This window comes from Zosterops lateralis, assembly GCF_965231275.1.
Source record: "Zosterops lateralis genome assembly, chromosome: 14".
NCBI classification, from domain to species: Eukaryota; Metazoa; Chordata; class Aves; order Passeriformes; family Zosteropidae; genus Zosterops; species Zosterops lateralis.
The window spans coordinates 16,269,648-16,293,432 of NC_139774.1; the positions used below are offsets into that span (position 1 = coordinate 16,269,648).

The following is a 23,785-nucleotide window of genomic DNA, read 5'->3' on the forward strand; positions in this document are numbered from 1 at the left end:
AGACAAAGAAAAAATTCACACATTAATGAAGCCACCTGCATGAATCAGAGAATCAACTCTGACATTACAAAAAAAAAAAAAGCAAAAAAAAAAAAAAAAAAAAAAAAGCAAAAAAAAAGCAATTATTGATATTAAACTAATAATTCTTATTTTATGCAATCCCTTTCTCCATGCTGCTAATTATGCAATCCAGCATGCAGCTAATAAAGGATCAAGCAAGTCTGGAACAGCTTCCTCTATCAAAAATAGTTCAGAACCAAGTTTGCCTATTAATTTTAGCAAATTAAAAAGCTGAATGGATGTCTGAGAATCTGGACTCAACCTAAAGGAATCCCAAACCCATTAGGAAACCAAGTGACCTAGTGAAATTACAGGAATATTTCTCTCAGATAACAGTAAAGCTGTAAAGATTCACATCCACACAAACAAGGGGAAACATGATTTTACTTACATTTCAGTGGCTATGAATCCGGTGAGCTCAGAGAGGAAGAGAAACAATATGAAGAGACAGCAGCAGACAGAGACTGGAACAGAAATAAGAAGAGGAAAAGGTTAGTTTTAGACGTCTAACAAAGACAAAACCTGTTTTTTGGTTGGATATGCCAACCACACACAACTGAGAATTAACAATCTTTAGAGCCCATGACCCAGAGGAGCCCACCAGAGCAGTGTCTTCAATGCTGTGCCAATATCCAAACATCCTGAGGGTTATCTTCCATTTTTGGGCCACTTTTTCTGCCATGATTTCCATCTCCCCACAGCTCCTGCATTCTCCACCTTCAGCACCCAATGCTGGTCTGCCAGCACTCCCTGTCCTTGACACCATCACTTCTTTGGAGCCTTGGCTCCCAATTTTATCACTGTTAAAACCTCCAGAAGGCAAAAAGAACCAGCACCTCCTTGCTTTGAAAGCACACAGTCCCCTAACGTGGTGTTTTGGGGATGGTATTGTGATTTTTTGTCAGGTTCCAAAGCTCTGTGAAAGGCACCTCACAGCCTGGGACAGCAGAGACATGGAAACACTGGGATTGTGCAGCCAGTGCCTGACTTCTCTAATTTCTCCCCTTGCTGACATATTGACTCTGCAGAGAGGGAAAATCCCCACTGAAGGACCTGTGAGGTACCCAGACAACAAGTCGCACATCTTTCCTAAGAATTCCAACCTGGAATTCCACGGAGGGGGCCCAAAGTTACTGGAATGTTACTGTTTAGTCTTCCCCAGGAAATTATTCAAACCAGGGACATTCAAGCAGCAGTGACAGTCACCCACACAGGAGGGGCTGGAAGGAAGCACAGCTGTGAATCCTGTGGATCAGGGATGATTGGAGCAGACAAGGATGTGCCAGCTCAAGGAGACAGGGCTGCAGTGTGTCCCTGTGTAAAATACAATACCCAAATTCACCATGAATCACTCACAGAAGGGCAAAGCAGGAGCTGACAGGCTCCTCCAGGGCTGTGACAGACAGAGCACAAATCCTCCATCCCAGCACAGCTCTCTATGAAATGACCACTTCAGCAGAGCCACTAATTAGGGTTGAGAAATATATATATTAAAAAAAAAAGCCCTGTTCCTCAACTTTATTCCACATGACCTGACTGCCCATTCCTTTGGGAAGGTGAAGTAACAACAGGCTGGGAACAATTTTATCACACAACAAGAGTCCCAAACTCCCTTGGTAAAGAATGTGAGAGGCAAGGGAAGGAAAGAGGTGCTGAGGGCAAGGACTGAGACAGACCCTTGAGTGACTCAAAGCCTTGTGCCTCATTCTTCCAGTTCTCAGGAAGGAGAAATGCTTTGCTTCTCCTTCCTCATCAGAATAATTTCAACTGTGGAGTCATTTACTGACCCTCTCTAAAGTGCAAGGGATTAACAGAGACGCCAAAAAACCCACTAGCTAGGATGAGGAAAGAGAGGGGGGAAAAAAACCTGAAGACCATCAGGAAAACAGGAAGCAAGAAGGGATATTAATTCCTAAAGAGAAACCTCAGATGGCCACACAGTTGCTCCCCAGTCTTGGCTGCCAGGACACAGAAGGTCAGCAGGGCTGTGACCCAGCTGAGCCCCTGGCACGGGGCTGGGGGAGGAGAAAGGTCTCCTTAAAGCAGCAAATTCCTGTGAGAACATCCACACCTACATAAGAGCCCAAAAAAAGCCACCAAGGCAGGACATGAGTAGATACAGTGTTTGTGCTGCTGATCACTGACAGAGAGACAGGAGATCTCTGATCTCTGGCAGTTGCAGAGGAGAGTGTTTGACGTAGAAAACCCTTCTTTCTTTAATTGCTTCCCAAATTCCTTGCTGCTTGTTATAATCCCATAAAGGCTTTCCACAGCACCAGCCAGACCTCTCTGCTCTCCAGCACTTCTAGGAAAAGCCTGCTACTACTAACCCTTAACTAAATTCTCTTCCAGAGCTTCCTCTCTCCTCCAATTTTTAAACTTCCTTCTCTGCCACTTATATAATCAAAATATCCTCTTTTCCAGTACTTGCCCCCTCAAGTCCATCTTCAGTTCAGCTCTTGCAGTGAAGGTTTGTGACAGTACTTACCAAACACAGCACAGTAAAATCCCACTAACCTGTGTCTAAAAAACCCCACAAGAATTCCCTGAAGAGCCTGGCAGGGACTGACTTTCAAAGTTCCTCAATGTTTTTCCCAGTCTTCAAACCACAGAGTCAGTTCTGAAGCTGTAAAAGAGATTACTGAGGGTGGACATGAGAGGGGGATATAAAATCACAAGCAGCCTGAAGGAGGTGAGTGGGGGACAACCACTCACTGTCCCTTCCAGGATGGGAACAACAGGGAAAGAAGAGGTGAAAAACTAGAGAAGGTTTTCCTTTACACAACTAAATTCTGAGATTTTTAACTTTGGATGCTTAACAAATAAAACCTGTTAGATTACAAAAAGGAATCATACATGCCCTGAGGAAGAAATCCACTGAGAGATACTAAACACAAAGGAACCAACTGCAGCTCAGGAAGCTCAGGAGCCAACTGAGCAAAGCCTGGTGAAATGTTTAACCTGCCCCTCCTGCTCCTTCTCAGGCATCTGCTGCTGGACACTCTGGGAAGGAGGACACAGGACACTTGCACTGATTGTTAAACTCTCCCTATACACACATTTCCAGGGCAAGGGGGAGTTTTTGGCATCAGACACATGTGACAGCATTATCAGGTACTCTCTCCAGAGGCAGCATTTCCTCAGCTGCAGAACAGGAGCTCCTCTCTCAGCGTGGAGCTGCAGGCACAGACGACTTTCCCAGCACAGGAATTTATGCACGGGGTGCTTCAGCTGCTTCTTTCACAGTGAAGGCTTTTACTTGCTTCCATGCAAATGTGCAGTCCTACCACCCACATTTGACAAGTGTATTATATTTGGAAAAGTAGATTAAAGGCTGGGATCAGACAGAATCAAACAATTCATACATAAAGCTTCGCTTAACTGCAAGAGCACGGCGACGTTCCCACAGAGCTCCAACAACATCTGAGACAGGGTTTTTAGAGCTCTAATATGATAACATGATCAATATATCAAAGGTTGCTGGTGCAGACACACTGCTGTTGGCTAATCTGCAATCCCAAAAGGATGGGAAACTCTGCCAAGGTTTTTATTCCTGCACTAACCTTTTTGTACTTATCCCTTCTATTTTGTACATACCCCATCTACGTACGTTCCTGGCTCTGCCTCCCCACCCCAGGAGAAATGAGAGAAAAGGCAAAGTGTTTAACACATCACACGGGCTGAGAACGTGGAGCCATGTCTATATTAAGGCATAAAATTAATAGTATTTATAATTCAATGGAGCAGGCTGTTACGAAGAGCAAGGACCGGGTCCTGTTACAGGCGCCATGTGAATCATAACTCGGATATTTCCTGATGTGTATTTAAAACTCCAGCCCCCAAACAGCACCGAGTATTTCTGGATAACATTTCCATGTGTGCATACAACATGTGCATGCAAACTATGCATCCACACCGACGGGCTGGAGAGCAGGATGGTGACAGCAGCTGCCTGGGCTGCAGGCTCCTCTCCAGAGCCCCACTGCTCCTGTCCAGCCAGATGCCAACTGTCAGCCAGCCAGGAGTGCTGCTGCTGCTGCCTCTGTACCCAAACATGGCCAGGTTGTCACCACACCTGTCACAGTGGCACCACTGACATGATACACACATGGGAGGACCTGTAAAAACTGGTGGAAGAGGGACAACGGCACGAGGGGGATGCTGCCTGAAGAAGGGACTTTTATTGAGGAAAAGGAATGAATAATTTCTAAACATATCCCAGAGAACTCCACAGCAGTGGCTGTGTTGTTCTGGACAAGCCTCACTCCAAGTAAAAGGCAGTGGATTGTTCTTGGTTCCTTTATTCCTAAAAAAGCTGTTTGTAGCTGAGTGGTTGCCACACAGATCTGAAGTGTCCTGTATGCAGCGGTCACTGCAAAGCTGGGAATTAAAAAGCCATACCTAATAAAGCCTCAGCAACACTCCAGTTTGGCTTCTGAACTTGCTCATGTTCGAGATCACCTTTTCCTCTCCCTCAAGATTCCCCAACACTTACTCTCCCTTAGCTGCTCCTTCCCTAAAAGATTTGGCCCCTTCAGCCCTGGCTCCTTCAGCCCCAGTGTCAGGAGCAGAGCTGCTCTTTTCCATCTCTTTTCCATCTCTTTTCTTCTCTAATCTGATCTGTGCCTTCTTCCCTAATAAACCTCAACCTTTTTTTGAAAACAGACCTTTTTACAATCCAAAACCCACTGCTGAAATCCTGCAGGAAGTCCATTTCTATTCCAGAAAGCCTTCAGCACCAGAAGTGATACTGAACTAAGGTTTCAGCAGGAATCATATGGAAAAGGTCTAAATTAATAGCTGGATATCATGGACTATTTTATATCTGCTCTGTAAAACTTGGAGGGCTTAAAGAAAGCCAAAATAAAGTTGCAGTCATAGCAATTCCACATGACTGCTAAAGCCTAAAAGATTTTTTGCGAGGCAGAACCTTCCTCTGCACTCAAGCTCCCAGCGTTAACACAAGCTGACTTCCCTAAAGCATTTTATCACCAGGTCATGCAACTTTCCCAGGCTTCCAACTGGCCTGGCAATGGGCTGCTGTCATCCATGGCCTCCTACAACACCTGAGATTAGTGGCTTTCAAATTACAAGCCACAGGCTTGGTCAGACAGAAGAGCCCTTTAGAAAAGCTGTTCACAAGATCCTCTCCCAGGCAAAGCCACCAGTTTGTGGTTCAGGAGCTTCTATCAGGCTGCCTAAAAAAACTCTGAGAAAAAGAAGGAGAACCAGTTAGAGAAGAAAATCAAAGCCTGAGAAGCTGCAAATAACAATAGAGAGAAATAAGTCAGGTAATAATTGTAAGTAAGAGTCACAACCTTCAAGCCTTCCCACAACAGACTTATCACTTGAGCTGTTTACTGCAGATCTGAAAGCCTAAACTCAATGGCCTTTGATGGTTTTTTTTTTGCTTCTAAAATACTCTTTTGCAGGTGATTCATAACAAGACAAATTCTCAAAGGGAGCCCAGTGGCAGTGTGGGAACTCTTAGTTTCCAAAACAGAAGAGAAGGCAGGATCACTCACAAGTTCAAAGTGTTCTTTCAAAACACTAAATCTCATCCGCCCCTGAATTCCCAAACAGTTTGAGTCAAGCTCTTTGTTCACAGCTTCAGCAAACCCAAATGGGAGTTGGGATACAAGTAATTCAGTGGCCAGGAGAACTCAGGGGACAAGGACTCTGAGAGTAAATATTTAGGGAAATGTATTATCTTCAGAGAAGCACAGGATAGCTGAAGCTGGCAGGGACCTCTCTGGAGAGCCTCCTGTCCAACTCCCCTGCTCTGAGCAGGTTGCTCAGGGCCAACTCTGGTTGTTTGGAGCATCCCCAAGGACAGAGACCGTTGGAACTCTGGAGGCTGAAAATTTCAGGCCTTGGCAGAGAAAAAGAAGCCAGAACCATCACAAGAGAGTCCACACCAGCCTGGACAGCCTGTTCTTGGACCGTGCCCACAGCGAGGAGTTTCTTCAGCTCAGAGAGGGCTTTCCTTTGTGTCCTGATTCACTGGCACTGACTCAGTCCTGTGTGCTGTCACCAAGGGATGTGACATCATTCACGTCAGCAATGACATACAGGACTACTGACCCATCTACCAGCATGGCTGAGTGGGGCACAGCTCCCTGATCAAAGGAAGTCCCTGCTCAACAGGACAGGAAAGCTGCATGGGGAGGGTAATGACAGGCCTGGCAGGATCAGCCTGATCCGTGTTTACCGAGCCCTCTGCCCAGCCAGCTCGCTGCACATAATTGTGTGAAATGGCATTACTCAGCCTCCAGCCTCCCTCAGGAGCAGGAAGGAAGGAAAAGGGGCCCAAGGCAAGAGATCTGTATCAGCCAAAGTCTGTGTATTGATACATGGGAGTGAGAGTGGATCGCTATCAGTGGTTGGGACTGGAGGCTCTTCAGGGCCCCTTCCAACCCAAACCATTCCGTGATGCCACAATTCTGATTTCACACAAGCCATCCCACTGTTTGACAGGCAGAACGAGCTGCCTCAGCAACAAAGGACACCCTTTCCAATGCTTAACATCCCTTTAAAAAAATTCCCTGCGGACAGAGAGGCCAAACAATCTTTAATTTTAGACCAGGGCTATGCAAGGACATCAAAAAGAAGTTACTTACTAATGGCCCCTGTGTAGGTTGGCTGTGTAAGGTCTTTTGGCACCTTCCTGTAGATGTCAAACCTGAAAGAGGAAAAGCACCAGCCATAAAACAGGTGGAACATTTCAATACATTTCATGCCCCCACAGGGATGAACGACGCCGAAGTTTTTTCCATCCAGCTTTCCAAAAACATTTGTTCAGTAGGCAGGAGGATATGGGAAGGAAAAACAAAACAAAACAAAACAAAAAACTTTTCTTCTGTACAATTATGTAACTGTGCTCTGTTTTGGCTCCCATTTCCAAAGCATTTCCCTCCACCCCCCTGTTGTGGATCTGTGCAATCTGAACTGTGAGAGCAGCCAGGCAAGAAGTCATGCTGGACAAGTTTATAGACCACTGTAAAAAGAAAAGCATACTCAACAGACTCTTGAATAAAGATGTCTGGCAAAAAAAAAAAAAAAAAAAAAAAAAAAAAAAAAAAAAAAAAAAAAAGAACAACCCAGTGAAACACAACCTACATTGCCCCTTGCCATTTGTATCCTGCAGAGCCAAAAATAGACAACCCCTAAGTCAGTAATCCAGGTGTTGAGACAAAAAAAACCATCCCTTGGACACTGGATACAACAACAGAAATTAACCCAACAGGTTTGTTCCTCCCCCAGCAAAACCCAGCTCAATATTAGACCCTTGTTTTGATTCAGTCATAGCTTTTAATATCCATAGGGCTCAGCTTTGCTATTTTAAACTGCCCATGGTTAAACTCTCCCTGCCCTCATGTGTTGGCTGTATTATTTCCTAGCACCTTGTGCTCCTGCACGCCCAACCGCAATGCAGCTCTGACATCAGCTTTTCCATCACTCAATAAAAATTAATTAATGCATTAAAAAACACCCACCCAGCAGCCCACCCTAAAGAAGGAAGTGACCGCTTCTCCCTCAAAATAGACTTTTTTGGATATGCCACAAGCGGGTGAGAGCTGATGCTTTTTCCAGCCCTGGAGAGGGCTTCCAAATTCCCAATTTGCACTGCACCAAGATGAAACACCCCTGTGTTTATTCAGTAGCTCCAACTACATCTAATATTTGACTGGGAGTTTAAAAACTAGATGATTGTTTCTTTTCTTTAGTCTTAACTGCTGAGATAACCCTGAGGAACTGCAGGAACAAAACAGCAGGACATCAGAAGGACACTGTGCCTCACTCAGGAGTCGAAGCTGGAGGAAGAAAGGGAAGAGAAGGAATGGAGAGCAGGTAGAAAGATATTTCAGCTGCCCAACTCGAGCCCTGAGCAAGCTGTGCCATCACTGAACACCCCAAAAAACCCTCTGTGGTACACCTGACAGCACTACTGCACAGGAGCTGTGTTTTCATGACCCTCCTCACTGCTTTCTCCTAAAACAGACCAGCATTATTTATTCCCCAAGCAAACAATCCATGTATGGTTTTCCAGCTGCCCCGAGAACATCTGGAAAGTGCTGTTTGCATTCTTTCCACATCCACCGAAGCATCAGGATGGTGAAAGAACCCAAAGTAGCTGATGACATCATGGTCTCTCTCACAGGCAGAGGAAGCTGCTGCTCTCCCAGCCCATTAAATGCTGAAAGCTGGCGTCGTCTGGCCAAAGTCACAATAATAGATCAACAAGGCTAAAAAAGCTGAGAGAGAAACAGGGGGGAGACAGAGCACATGAGCACCAGGAGCTGCTGAGTGTGAGCGAACACTCAGAAATAGGAAACTGCTCCAGGCTGGATGTAGTAAAAACAGCAGCCTTGTGGATACTATAAAAGGAAGTTTGTTCTCACCAGCAGAAATATTTACTAGTGTTGAAATGATGGCCCATCACAGCATTAAAAGAAAAAAAAAAAATTCCCGCTTTTTAAACAGCTCACTGGAAAGCTGATGTCATATGAGGCAGAGTTCTCTCCTCACAGATTGTCATTTAATCACATAAGTAACACCCAAAACCACAAATTAACTCTTCCATGGCCTAAGTAAGCTTGGATTAGGCAGAGACATTAGAAAAAGTGCTTGATTAAGGTTTTATGGATGAAAGCAGAAGCTTGAAGGATGACATCCAGCAGCTGATCCAAGCTGAAGGGAAAGGAAGGAGGGAAGGTGTATTAAAGCTGGCACAAGGATGCTGAAATGACCACAACAATCAAAAGGATGAGTTTGGGATTAGAGGCAAACACTGCTAGTTAGATTTTGCTCACTGACGTGTGATATCAGTAAATCCAAATGATCACCAGCCCAAAAGAAGAAGGACTGGATGTGTGAAAGTCTCCTGGCAGAAGGAACAATCCACTGCTTGGAAAAGACACGTTCTGAGCTAGGAGGGTCCATAGTCTGGCAAAGGAACAACAGTCCTCAGGGTTCCAGGCGACTTCTCATAAGAAATCTGATACTGGCCACAGTTTATTAATTTCCTCAGTCTGACCCCATCAGTGGAAACAGCAGTGGGGTTTGTGCACTCAGAGAAGGGCAAGGGGAAAGCCCAAATGACATCAAAGTCTGAGGGGAATGATGGAGATGGCATGGCCAGGACAAAGAGCCACCCTCTTCACTCTATTTAGATGATATGAAATGTAAAGTGACAGCTTGAAAAGTGTGTTTGTGAGACAGTAGAGAGATCAAATGCTGGCAGTGAGGACAGAACACCAAAGAAGGCTTCATTAATTACATATAATTATAAAAATAAGTAAATCGAGCAAATGTCTTAAACAAATCTGCGAAGCTGACAAGAGTTGTTGTAACAGGAGACCCTAAGCCCCAAGAAATAAATGAGAGATTTGTGGCAGCTCCTGTCAAGCCTAAGGGTTAAAAATCTGCCTCCACCAGAAAAACCTTTCCCCTTTTGCCACTGGCTCCTTGCCTACCTCCCAGAACTGAAAGCCATCCCAGGAGAGCACTTACACTGTCCTGGGAAGAGAAAAGAAGGAGGATTAGACACCAGAGATGATTCGTAATGCAGGAGGGAGGAGGCAGTGGAGCTGTGTGCACTGCAAAGGGGAACAGGTTTTACTTGCCCTCAGGTCAGACGTTCCTGCAAGCACCTGCAGTAAAAATTCCAACAAGGCTCCAGCTTCCTGAGGCATTGGTCACTTGGAGGAGTATTTGTACTCTGGAAACAGAGAGGAACCTTGTGCTCTGTTGCAAGAGCTGCCTCCCTGCTGTACTCAGAGCAGTGGAAGGGATTAGTAATGCTGCAAGGAGATGTGCAGAGGGGCTGGAGCTGCCAGCTCACAGGGCAGTGACACCCTGTGCCACGCTGGGCATCCACTGCCAGAGCCTGGGAGTCATCTTAAGTGACCAGGAGAAACCTGAGTGCAGATTTACAACTCCTCAGTGAACTCCCTTAACCTGCAGCTCATTCTGCTTTAGGAAGGGAGACATCACACTCCCAGAGCAGGCACATGTGCATTTTCCACTGCACGTTGTTTATATTTAGATTTTGGCAAGTTTCTTCCTCCTCTCAGAAAGGCAAAGCTTGTGAGATGAAGTTGTATCTTTGAGTTGATCAATTAACAGCATTTCAGAGTGGAAACAACAAACTTGCTGCTAGGAAAGTTCTTCCTCCAGATTATACGTGTTCTCATGTAGGGAAGGCTGGGCCTTGCAATTCCAGAATACGAGGCTAAAGATAGAATTGGCCTGTCATCAGGGTAACAAAGGAATTTCCTGACACATCTATAGTGTCTTTTCTTTCAGTGGAGAACAGGGTTGCAAACAAAGAAGTAAAAAAAGCCCGTTTGGCAATGTCAGAGGTTCACAGGAACCAACATTCATAACTAACATGAGGGAATGCTACAATACTTTTTTTATCAATCCAAGAGTTGAAAGGACACAAAAAAAAAACTTTCTCACCTTCCTGGTGGGAATGTCAACAAACTGGTCAAACAGCATCACAGAGATGAGCAGGGGTCATTGCTAGCTAGGTTCAAACAGAGAATTCACAAATCTTGGTGTGATTAAGGCAGGTGTGGGGCAGGACTGCAGCTCTCTGATGGACAGGAGTGCCACAGTCCTCCTGGAAAGAGTGAGGTGGAATCCAGGTGGTGACCTCAAAGGAGCCAAACAAAAGGGTGGCAGATTTCAAGCACCAGTAAGTGTCAGAAGGATTTCAAAAGCTGTGACTACACTAATAAGGGCTGCTGCTACTCAGAGTTTTTCCTTCAGACAGAAATGTATCATAGAATCACACACTGGTTTGGGCTGGAAGGGACCTTAAAGAGCATCTCATTTCAAACCCTGCCATGGGCAGGGACACCTTCCACTATCCCAGGTTGTTCCAAGTCTCATCCAACCTGGCCCTGGACACTTCCAGGGATCCAGGGGCAGCCACAGCTTCTCTGGGCACCTGTGCCAGGGCCTCCCCACCCTCACAGGGAAGAATTTCTTACCAATATCCCATCTAACCGCACTCTCTGTCAGTGTGAACCCATTCCCTCCTGTCCTGCCACTCCAGGCTCTTGTAAAGTCTCTCTCCATCTTCCTTGTAGCTTCTTCAAGCCCTGTGAGGCCACAACTGTGTCACCCCAAAGCTCCTCCTGTCCAGGCTGAACAATCCCAGCTCTCCCAGCAGAGCTGCTCCATCCTCTGCTCCTCCTGGAGCCTCCTCTGGGCTCTCTGCAGCAGCTCCAGCTCCTGCCTGTGCTGGGCCCAGGGCTGGGGCAGCTCTGCAGTGGGGTCTCACCTGGGCTGTGACTGACAGGGCTGATGAGTGGCAGGGAGGGCAAAGGACCCAAATATTGCAGGTTTTTTCTGGAGCTGATGCTTCACCTGCCTCCCCTGAGCTGAGGATGAGCTCACTCCCCCAGCAGGAGCTGCCACAGGCAGGGCTGCCTGCCAGGGCTTTATGTACGCTTGAACAGTTTCATGTTTGGACCCAAAATATTGCAGGAAATGAAGTAATAAATACATTATTTCACTGAAGATTTCCACACCTCCAGACAGAAGAATCCTCTCTGACATCTCAGGAATCTGAAGAGAGCTTTTTTAACAACTCTGTAAGATGCTGTTAAGTTTTTCCTGAACAAGAAGCAAAGAATGTGAGGCAATTAAAAAACCTTGACAACTTTTAAGTAGAACTAACTAGACAATGGTTAAATTTGACTGTCCTGTAGCAAAGGGAAAACTCTGATACCCAAAGGAGTTCATATCAGAGAAGAAAAAACATTAATTCCCCCTTCAGTTTCCAGCATTTGCCCATCCCTCCCTGGCACCAAGACAGGAGGGATGCACTGGCCATGGCACCCAGGGCTGAATTTCTCCCAAAATCCCTGTGTGGGGTCCCTGCAAAGACATGAGCAGCAGTGCAATGTTTTCATGCACCATTCTGCAAGCTCTGGTTTTACCTGAGGGGCCAGGGAAAGGCTGTTTTGGAGCTCTTGGACTGTATTTTGGATTAATCAAGCAGAACTGTAACACGTTCTCGTGTGGCACTTGGTCACAGAATAGAATTCAGGCACTTTAAATCAGCAGCACAAAGATTAATTTTTGTCCCTTTCCAGAAAGTAAAGCTCACAGACAGGGGAAAAGTGGTTTTGTTCTTCAGGTAGATTATGTTTTTCCCCAGGAGAACCAAGTATTAAACATCAGTCTCCTTTCTGAAGCACACTGGCTCTATTGTAGGTACTTCAGCACCTCCTGAAAGTTAGAGACTGTGAGCATTCATTACAACAAATTACATTAAAAAAAAAAAATTAAAAAAAATAAAACCCCAACCAGTATCATGGCTGGCATTCCACTGTGAGCAGGTCAGTGGTGGTGTAAATACACCATTGTCATCTTGGCTCAGCAGAAAGGGTCCATGGCTGTGATTCACCCAGGAGAATGTGGGTGTTGAAACAACACTTGATTCTCCACCTCCCATGTTCACCAGCTTGGAGAAGTGGCATCTATTTTTTCAGCAGATACCACATTTGGAGCTGAGGTCACTGATTCCTGACATTACTCACTCTCAGTAACCAGCCCAGTGTGGAGTGAACAACTACTTTATAATTTTATTACACATCAGTAGCTTTGAGATCTCTTTGAATAAACGAGTCTGGTGCTCGTTTGAACCAATTTGTTTCACTAACAAAAAAACTTGAAGTGACTTGCAGGGACAACACATTTTCCAGCAGGAACAGAACTTCGCTATGAAGTTAATCAAGTACCTGGCACCTCTACAGCAAAGGGAACAAACTACACAAAGGGGGAATTATCAGATGAAGAGAGAAAAAGTCAACTTTGAGGGTGTGGAGTCTCCCTTGCTGAGGATATTCCAGAACTGTCTGGATGAAAAAGGTTGGACCAGTGTGGTCCCTTCCAACCTGATCCATCCTGGGACTCTGTGATCCTGAAAAAAGAGGTTTAGGGTCAGTAGAAATGCCATTCCTGATTGTTTCCTTCTTGGTAAGAAAACATGACTTCCCTGAGAAAAGAGATGGGCAGCAGGTTGAAAAAGAGAAAGGCAAGACAACTATGACACACAGACATGGGGTGGAAACAAAGAATAATACACCTTTCCAGGCTGAGATGGCTGCCTGGATCAACAAAAACCCTCACTCAAGGGCTCCAGTTGAAAAGACAGCACAAAAAAACTAAGAAATTACAACCCCTCTCTTTAGCTCTTCAGTGGGAGGCTGATTTGGGCTGTACCACTCAGATTTCTGTGGAGATCCCTCTTCTCTCACACAATTTATGGACCTGCAGTACAATTAATTCACTCCCAAGGCAGCTAGCAGGCAGGAATAAGTGTCTTTTCACAGCCCCTTTGAACACATGGCTGTCACACCAAAACCACTCTCCTTTTTTTGCTCTAAACCTCACACAGCAGCTAACTCTGCATTTTTAGGGAATGTTAAGTTTTACATCTGCTCTGTAAAGTGAAAGAAGACTAAGTTGGCCTTTGAGGAACTATTTAATGGCAGAACTGTTTCCTTGCCACTGCACAGGGAATATGAGCTGGTTAAAGCAGTTACCAAACCTTGTTTACCCTTCTGCCTGTTTGCTGGCAGTGCCCCTCCCCATTTATCAGCAAAGAGCTGCAAACTGGAGATAAATCCCAGTGAAACATCTCTGCTGGTTTCCCCCATTTGTCAAGTCCTCCTTGCAAAAGGGGTCAGGAGAGTGGCTGCAAACCCCCAATCTCAAGAAGCCAAGAAGGCATGAGGTCACTATTTGTCCACACATCACACTCACACACCAATTCCTGACTAAACAAAGAGCTTCCCTGTTCTTTGCAAAGTCCACTCATGACACACTCACCAGTAAAGCCAGTTACAAAGTGGAGGAGAGAATTTCTACCGTTACACACAGCACTTGTCATGTCCAAGAAATGACACACAGGCAGCCCATGCAGGCGTTAAGTTTTTTAAAACTCAGTTAAAAAAAAAAAAAAAAAAAAAAAAAAAAAAAAAAAAGTGATTTTGGTCAAAAGAAGATGAAGTACTCTATCTCTTACACTGGTTTTCTTCTTCAGGTGGACAGAAAAACTGCTGCACTGCGCATTTCTGGGAACAGCCATTGAAAACAACAACCCCAGATGGCTTTTGATGAAAACAACATCAAAAAAACTGTTGGAGATTACAGAGAGAGCAAGGCAGGTGCCAAACACAGCCCTGGACAGTTAAGCCTATGCCAGCATCCATTTGGGTTTTGATAAGAGTCACTTTGAGGCAGGTCTGTCTGATAATAGCCTTGAAAACATCCACTGCCTTTACTTTCAGAGCGTCTGTCATTTAGACATCCTAAACAAATTCATTTTTAGGCCACATCTCTCAGAATTACACAGGCCTCTCTAATTACTTCACGTAGATATCAGTGAATCCAGCCAACTACAATTTCTGTTTAAGTGCCTTTAAAGAGAACGAATCATCCTCAGCTCTGAGGATTGGTTTTCCCTGGAGACAAGGACATAAACTTGGGATTTGTCACTCACACACTTCTGCTCTTCCTCGTACCATTTCCTATCTGCCTCCTTGAGCCTTTTTTTTGTTGTTTTACTGCACACCAGAGAGCAGAGGTGGATGGTTCCATCCCCTTTATTTGGGCTCCCCAGAGGACCAACAAGACAATCAGCTCTGCCCACAAGGTTTGTACAACTGGGTCTGTTTTGAAGTTTGATTTCACGGCAGAGGAGCTGCAGCAGCAATTCAGGAAACCAAGGCAGGTGTGAAGCAAGAAGAGAATGAGCAACCTCAGCCCCACTTCAGGAAACACGTCTGAGTGCACATGAAATGAGCTGGAACAATGGCTCTGAAGAGTCTCCCCCCATCCCTCCACACAGCTTTGTTTCCTCATATTCCTCCTGCTCCCACCTTTCCTAGAGACAGCAGAAGAGTTTTATGGACTGTGATTCATTCAGTAGCTGCTACTATTAAGGCTCTTAGCAGAGACACCAATTACAGCTGAGGATCCACTTTGCATAAAACACTTCATCATTTTTTTTTCAGGAGAACATGGGAAGCAGAGAGAAACTTAGTCATGATAAATATAACTTGGATTAAGTCCATCTGACATCCAAAGATGACTGTGCACAAACAGACTCCCTTTCCTCTCTCCAGGAACACTTCAGAGGAGGTTGGTGGTACAAAAGGGAGATCAGAAGCTGTCTGACCCTGTCTCAGAAGTTTTCCTTCTCCCCTTCCCCAAATCAATGCAGCTTGGAGGCAGAAGAGGAGGAAAAAACCTGGGCCATATTGGTTATTTTCCATGTGAATTCATGGTATCAAAAGGAAGCTCTGCCTGCTGTCAGAGCACCATCACTCAGGCTGGAGACACAAATGGAAACGCCCTGGCTTTAATCCCCAGTGGTATTTCTAGAGAAACCTTCCCACCAGAGGCATGCTGCTTAGTGACTGCTTAGGGAGCATTTCTGTGTGCTCAGGCAGCTTCTCTGCTCATCTCAGCAAAGCTTGAGAACTGGAAGTGCCCAAGAGAAAAAACCTGGTTCCCTCCAGCTCTGGCACAGTGGGGTCTGTGATCAGCCACTGGAACACCCAGGGGTGCCATTCCCCATCCTCTCCCCAAAACATAAATATGAACTAAACCAGAGTCTCAGGTTGTAGTTTCTAGATCAGGAATGGAGACCTGGAGCTCCTGGAGCAGATCCAGTGGAGAGTGAGGAGCTGAGGAAGGGCCTGGAGCATCTCCATGCCCAGGAAAGGCTGAGGGAGCTGGGGCTGCTCAGCCTGGAGAGGAGCCCCAGGGAGAGGGGCTGGGTGTCCTGTCAGCCCTGGCTGTCCCTGGCTGTCCCTGGGTGTCCCTGGCTGTCCCTGGGTGTCCCTGGCTGTCCCTGGGTGTTCCTGGCTGTCCCTGGGTGCAGAGAGGGTCAGAGCAGGGTCCAGGTTCTGCCCCAGACCCAGCAATGGCACCAGAGCCACGGGCAGGGACTGAGCCCAGCAATTCCCCTGCACAGGAGAAACAACTTCTGCCCTGAGACCTGAGTAGAGCCCAGAGAGGCTGTGGATTCTCTCATTCCAGAGGCTGTGGATTCTCTCATTCCAGAGGTTGTGGATTCTCTCATTCCAGGGGCTGTGGATTCTCTCATTCCAGAGGTCTCTGCACACTCTGCTGTGCCCTGTGCTCTGGGGTGGCCCTGCTGGAGCAGGGAGGTGACACCAGTGACCCTCTGAGGTCCCTTCCAGCCTGAGCCATCCTGTGTAACTGCTGCCCCCAGACCTGATCTCTCAAGACAGACCAAAAAAATAAATAGATGGTGCTAGAAAAAAAAATAGGAGAAACCAAGATGGCACAAAGAATACTCAAAAAAAAAAAAAAGATTTTAAATAAAAAATCCAATCACTTAGCTAAGAGCTTCCAAGTTGTTTAACAGGTAGTAACTGTTCCTCTGTTTCCTTGGGTCACTGCTCCCAAACAATGACTTTGGGACAATTCATCCCAGTTTGTCAACAAAGCTGCTGGGCATAGGAGCCCAAGCACACCAGCTGAGGAGCCCAAGCCATCAGGTGGCTTTTAACCTCTTCAGAGGCCATTTAGCTCTAAATAAAACCAAGCAGGCTTAAGGCACAGTCTCACTCCTCCAAAGGCAGGCAGGTACCTCTATCAGAACACACTTTTCTGGCTTCATTCCCTCCCACAAAGCACATCAGACACCCGTGGTAAGATCTTGAAAAGCAAAGTTGTTCCTGCTGTAGAATGGATGAATCTAAAGCCACCAATTTAGCTTTCAATGTGACAGCTCGAGCTGAGGGAAGCACAGAGGTAGAACAAACAGCACAGCTGTGTCAGGTTTGCACACATGGCGCTCTTTTGATTAGCAAAATACCATTTACTTAAAAAATAAAAATAAAATCCCAGGCGCCTGTCTGAAGTAGTTGGGGGGGTGTTTTACAGCTCACAATTGTTGAAACCATCCCTAGAACTCCTGTGCCCAGGAGCAGAGATAGAAAGATTAACCTCTTTACTTGTAAAATTGATTTTATTCAGCAGTGCAGCAGCTGAGGTGTGCAGAGATGGCCTGAAAGATCCCATCCCATGTGTCTAAGGACAGAATATGTGAAGTAAAAGAGTAAAAAAGAAAGCTGGACAACACCCAACACCTGGGATCTGGGGCACAGAAAAGGCAGGAGCAGGACACAACTCCCCTCTGCTCAGTGACCCTGAGAGGGGCTGGGCATCACCAGATGCTGCTGAGGAGGAGAATAAAAAGAATCCTGGGCAAAGGACACAGACTGCCCAGCAACGCCCTGGGCTGGGTTATGTGCCCCAGGTGCCTGAGAAATGCTACAGGAAAAAAAGTCAGACCTGCATCTGGCAGCAAGTCTGTGAACTAGGGAAAGATGGGCTTTAATTGGGAAGCATCAAGAAAAGCCTGTTTTAAAGCAAAGCCTCTCTTACTTGACACTAAAAAGTGGTGAGTTCCAATGCTCTCTGCATTTTCCATTCCTGTGGTCCTTGCTGTGCCTGTGCTGGGCAAAAATCTTCAACTTTTTGCTCCAAAAACCTAGCAAAGAAAGAAGAATCTCTACACACAGTAAATTAATTCTAAAACAGGTGGAGAAGTAGAGCTGCCTTATTCTTACACCTTACTCTACCTGTGTATAGAAAGCATTAATTTTTCTATTTTCATTGAGAAATACTAGTTCAAGATTTAATTCTGAAATCCTCCCTTGAGCTGTTTTTCTTCCCCACCCGAAGACAAGTGCATGTTCTGACAACTCTGCAAGAACACTTGGCTCCTACAACCCAGCACAGGCAACAAAATCAATCACTCTTCTCCCAGCCCAACCAAGTAGGTGAAAAATCTGTTTAAATGAATGGGAAAACAATGGTAGGAAGTCAGCAGCAGGAGCAGAAAATAGGAACTACTGACTTTTGAGCCCTTCATTCTGCTAATTCTTTGTTTAGATGACATTTCTATGTTTCCTGTCTGCTGGCAGATGAGAACATGATGTGCAGAGAGCAGCTCAGGACAGCTCTGGCAGGGCCAGGCTACAATCCCTCAGTCAGGATGAGCAGTGGGAGCCAACAGACCCGAGTTTGTTCTGCTCCCAGAGCTGACTCACTGTGCAATTCCTGTTCCACTCAATTAAACCTTTCTTCTGCAGCTGGTTCACTGTGCACGGCAGCACCTGGCAACATCTGCCCACCTCTCCTATCCACAGATGGGAAAACTGCAGGTTTCTGAAGTCAAACTAGAAAAGCTCCCAGTTCTACCAAGTTTTAATTTAGTAGTCTTCTGAGCACTTTTTTAGCACTGATTAATGAATGAGAATTTACTGTGGTTGTGTGGGGAAAACATGTGTGTGAATTATTCCATTTTTTTTTTATCTTTGAGTGAGAACTTCCTGCAAGTCCAAGGTGAATGATATTTCTACAGGGAGATGGAGTTGTATGTATGTCCTACCTGAAGGAACGGCTGGAGTTGTGTTTGGGGGGAATTTTAGGTTGGATATCAGGAAAAGGTTCTTTCCCCAGAGGGTTGTGGGGCACAGCCCAAGCCAGAGCTCCAGGAGAATTCGGACAATCCTCCCAGGGATGCACAGGATGGGGTTGTTGGGGGGTCTGTGCTGGATCAATGACCCTGGTGGGTCCCATCCAGCTCAGAACATTTTGTGATTTTCTGATCCTTTGAAGGTCTGTCCAAGGAAAGCAGCAGGAAGGTGGCTTTGAGAAAACAAACTGGATGTGCTCTGCAAGAGCCCAGCTCGGTTCAGCACCAGGAGAGCGGTTTGTGAACAGTCCTGAGGGTTTTGTGAATGGGGACACAAACTTCGAACCATGTGCAAAGCGAGATAAGTGGTCCTGCTAATCGCAGTTTCACTCAGAAAATAAACACTGAGCACACAAACACCAAAGCCTGGCCCTGAGCGTGAGCTGGAGATGCAAACACAGATCCAAAGCCGGAGCGAGGGGCCGATACTGGTAAACACCGAGCAGTCATTAATACATTTTATACCATTAACACCCGCGTAACCGCAGATAATGCACACACCATTAGGCAATCCTCATTACACACAATGGGACTGGAACACACAGAGCCTGAGCTTTGCCAGACAAACTCTCAAAACTTCAGAATTACATGGGAAACTGTTTAATCCTCAATTAATTCGAGCAAGCTCTGATATGAGAAGAAACTTTTAGAAATGTCCCTGTATATCTTCCAGAGTCCAAAATTCCTGAGAAGGACCAGGCAGGGAGTGGAGGGGCTGATGGAGTTTTAAATCACTTTGTCTGAGCAGGTGAAGACTGCAATTTTTTAAATGCTGTATGACTGACTTCTCACTCACATCATCACACCAGTTTTTAAAGCAAATAGTTTTTGGTGGTTTTTTTTCCTGACCTGCTGACTCTCCACACTTACAAACCCAGGAGTGAAACGCAGGAAAACGTTTCCTTGCCAGCCAGCTCCTCCCTCTTAATTCTAGTTCCAAGAACATAATGAAACTACCAGAGGAAGTGTCTGAAACAAGGAGGAGTACTGAGAACAAGAAAACAAGGTTAGGCCAGGAGGGCTGTCATTAATTATATAATCCAGCCTTTGGGTAACTGGACATTTAGGGAACGGGGCTGAGAGAACCTTGGAGGCACCAGCCTGAGCCCATTATGTCATCTGGGCCTGCTGGTTACTTTAGCAGGTACAGGATCTGCATAGGGACAGAAAAACAAACCCATTTATTTCTAGGACAAAACACTTTCAAACCATCCTCACAGCAGCTGCTGAAAAAAAAAAAAAAAAAAGACACGAAAATTCAGACATTCTGCTCCCACTTAAATTGATTCCTTTCCAAGGAGTCAGATCTCTATTTTCCTTCCTTCTGCCCATTCTGTGGTTCTATTGTGCTGTCCTGCAGAACACCTTTTTGTCTACCAAATGAGCCAAATTTTCTGGTTTTATTCTTCATTTCAAGCTTGTTCTCTCAGGAGTACACACAGCAATTGTATTGCTGCAATATGCCAAAAGTACAACTATTTTTTTTCTTTTTTTTTTTTTTAGGTGACACTGAAGGATGGAAGACAGGAAGCAGTACATCACTTTTCTTTTCCCTTCAAAATAAAATGTATGGCTCAAACACGTTCCAAAGGCAATTAAGAGGAGGAGAAGGAAAGTATAATCACAAATACTCAAAGGTGGACTCTTGCCAGCAAGCATTTTATTTCCTTTTAGGCAGTGAAGCAGGTGTCAAAATGAAGGATGGGAGAGAAATGTATTTTTAATAAAGTGAGCAAATTACACTCTGCTTCATCAAAACAGGAGAAAAGTGTCATGAAGAAAAAATGTTCAGGAAAAGGGACTGGAATTTACAGGGATCCAGCCCTTTGCTGGACTGTAAGAGCCTTGTACTCCTGAGTGGGAGCAGCATTTTCTGGACAACACAGAGAATGGGGAAGAGCATTAAATATATATGGCTGCTCCCCAAATTGAGCAGATTGTTCAGATACTTCCATGCCATAAGCTGACTGTAACCCTTCCTGGCCCAGAGCCTTCAGCTCAGAGATTTCTGTTCCTGCAGCTCCCCAGTACATCCCATCACTTCCACCCTTTGTGATCCCCTTGATTCTGAACATTTCTCCTTTTCCCCAATGCCAGCTCAGGGCTCTCAACCTCCTGCCACATTCCCTTCCCACAAACAAACAAAGTCCTGATCTGCAGCAGACATTGAACAAAATTCAAAGCTGGACTGTGATTTCCAAGAATTTACCTACACACAACCAGAGAGTTACGGAAAAAAAAAATAAAGAGCTGTACCATAATCTTTCCCACAGCTTCCAGGAATCACAAAACATTGAGTGCTCTGCTGCTGCTTTGCACTGCTGAACACCTTGAAACAAGATCTGGGAAGAACTATTTTAGCATCAGAAATGTGCAGGTTTTATTTGGGGAAGCTTCTTCCTGGTTTAAGTCCCAGCTGCACTTGCTCAGCACAAAAATCAGAGATTGGTACAAAAGAGCATGAATAAATACAACATCTGGGGAATCAAAAATAAAAGAGGGGGAGAGAGGGATATGTGAAGAAAACAACTCCATATTCATAAGGCTTCCCTCAAAAGCACACAGGCCAATCCACACCTACTGCAGAGAGAGATTTCTCCAGATCAGTAAAATAAACTCCTATCCCATAAGAGGGATTAAAATATAAACACTTTTCCAGAATATCAGTAACTCTGCAGTGACCAGCTCAGGTTCTCCTATTTAAATTCCAATCCAAGAAGACAAGAATTTCTATACAAGCTTTTACAACTCAGTCCTGGTTTGTTTTTATTTGCATGTCAGTGTGTTACCTACAAGCAAGTACAACTCTTCTGCATCACCTGGCTTCCAATTCAAGTTCCTGTTTCGACACAATTTCCAAGAAATACCTCTATGGATGCCCACTGAAAAAACCATAACTGATACAGACTCAAGAGCTTCAATTTGCAAGTTTACCTCTGTTTTTTGGTCCAGATATAACCTGTTCTAATGCAGCAGCCACATTCAGATTTCAGTGCAGTTGGGTCATGTTTCATTTAGAATGACACAGAATCCAAGAAAGGCTCAAAGACTTCACCTTGATCAGAAAACAAAGCCACTTCCACATTACTGATGTTTTAGGGGGCACACAGTGGTCTACAGAGAGGGATAATTTGGAAGCCAGGTGATCTGCTTTAAGACAGAATTGTTAAATAAACACTAAGGAATAATGACCTCCTGAAATCCTGTCAGCAGTAACACAGGCCTGCACATTTGAACACAGCATTTTGAAGGCTCTCCTATTACAAGCCAATCTTCCTGGCTTCTCTGAATTAAACTAAATACATCTCATTTGGAATCATCTTTCAAAAAAAAAACAAACAGAAAAGCAAAGATCCAAACATGCACAATTCAGTGAGTTGCACTGGGGAACTACATCTTGTGTGCCTGCCATGATTATTACTGAAATACTCAGGCATTTCAATATAAAGAAGATTTACTACTAAAATGCTCAGGCATTTCAGTATAAGGAAGATTTTGTAGACTGTGGCAAGGTTGTGGTTAATTTTTTGGCAGACCAAGTTTTCCATTTCGAGAGCAGCTGGCTCAGTGCAGGAATACCTAGACATCACTCCAGGGCTTGTGCTTGGATAGAAGACAAGAAAAACAGATGATTCTCCACTTCTCTGTGCATTGCAAGACTATTCTTTCCTCACCACCTCCACCATTTGAACTGCATGCCTAAAAAATACACCAGCACACTCCAAAATACAAGCTCAACAACGTCCACAGCTCCCAGCCCATTGCTTCAGCTCTGTTTACACTGTGATTCAGATTTTCACAGCAATGAACTATGATGGCATGAAGGAAGCATCTGTGTCACCAAGGACTGAACAAAGGAGGACAGTTAAAGTTCAGAAGGAACAATGCAAAACTTTCCTACAAAGCCAGACTTTAATATTTCCCTACTTACTCAAGAAAAAAAAAAAAAAATCTATGTTCCAGTGATATTTTGAGAGAAATGATGGAGTAGGGAGACCGAGGAAGAAATATTTACACACATGCACACCATGTATAATCAGTTATTTGTGGCACAAACATCAATAGACTCTGTCTGCACAGCTCTGCTCGCCCATCTGCCTGCTGTGACTGCAGAATAATTCCTCAGGTGCCCTCAAAGGGCTATTGTTGAGCCAAAGTTTAGTCATGGCACTGCCTGGCACCCAAATCCACGTTGGCCATTACGTAAGGTGGCAGCAATAGCATTGGAAGGGTTGTTTACCAGGGGCATTGCACAATGTGAACTGGAACAGGCTCGCCAGACGTGGCTGCAGGTGGGGATGGAAATGCAGGGATGGAGCTGCTGAGATGAGCTCAGTTTGGCAGAGCAAAGGGATAAAAATGCCAAAGTTGTGGGATTGGACTTGATGATCCTCGTGGGTTCCTCCCAAATGAGAAAATTCTGTGATTCTATAAATCTGTAACTGCCCAAATCAGAGCTGTGTTACAGCCCCTAGACATTAATTTAGGAAGTGATAGCTCAATCACATACAGGAATTAATATTTTGGACAAAATCATGGCAAAATTACTGCTCTCAGCAAAGGGAGTATGTTTGGGTTTCAATCAGACCTAAGAGCTGTGATGGGGAACAGACAGACTGATGCTCACACTTGTGACCTGGCACAGCTGTGAAATTGATTCCTGACCAGATTAAGGAGCACAAACCACATTTTAGGTGATTTTGAGTCTACAGAGAAAAATCTTTTTCCAAGATAAGCACCCCTTGGACACCTTCTGATTCACTTGTGAGCTTAAGGCAAATAACTTGATTTTAGCCTTCAGGCTTCAGAACAGAAGGAACAAAACTGTGTTTCATGGTCCCCCCATTTTTCTTTTGGTCAGAAATCAATTCCACAAAAGTGCCAGGTCACAAGTGTGAGCCTCAGCTTGTCCATTCACCATCACAACTTTTAGGTCTAATTTAAAACCAAATATACTCCCTTTGGTAAGAGCAAAAAGGTTGGAGTTTGTCAGCTTTGCTTAAGACTGAAAAACTTGATTTAGAAAAAAAAAAACCTTCAGGAACTAAAGCAGAGACCTGCCTGTGTCCCAAAACAATAAAAATAATCCATAGGTCTGAATCAGCACACCCACACTAAAATATCATTTATCACAGACATGCCAGAGAACAGCTGACAGTGGGGGCCTGTCGTACTGTGCAGATG

At 45.0% G+C, this 23,785-nt stretch overlaps 1 protein-coding gene across 1 annotated transcript in view; it reads right to left on the bottom strand.

Moving 5' to 3' along the window:
- Nucleotides 1–23,785, bottom strand: part of ERGIC1 (endoplasmic reticulum-golgi intermediate compartment 1) — a 55,859-nt gene that overhangs the window by 27,686 nt on the left and 4,388 nt on the right. Inside the window, exons 2-3 of the mRNA XM_083871591.1 lie at nucleotides 6,681–6,742; nucleotides 452–524 (exon numbers count right to left, since the gene is read on the bottom strand). Of these exons, the coding sequence (XP_083727717.1) occupies nucleotides 452–524; nucleotides 6,681–6,742 (135 nt within the window). The remainder of the gene's footprint in view (nucleotides 1–451; nucleotides 525–6,680; nucleotides 6,743–23,785) is intronic.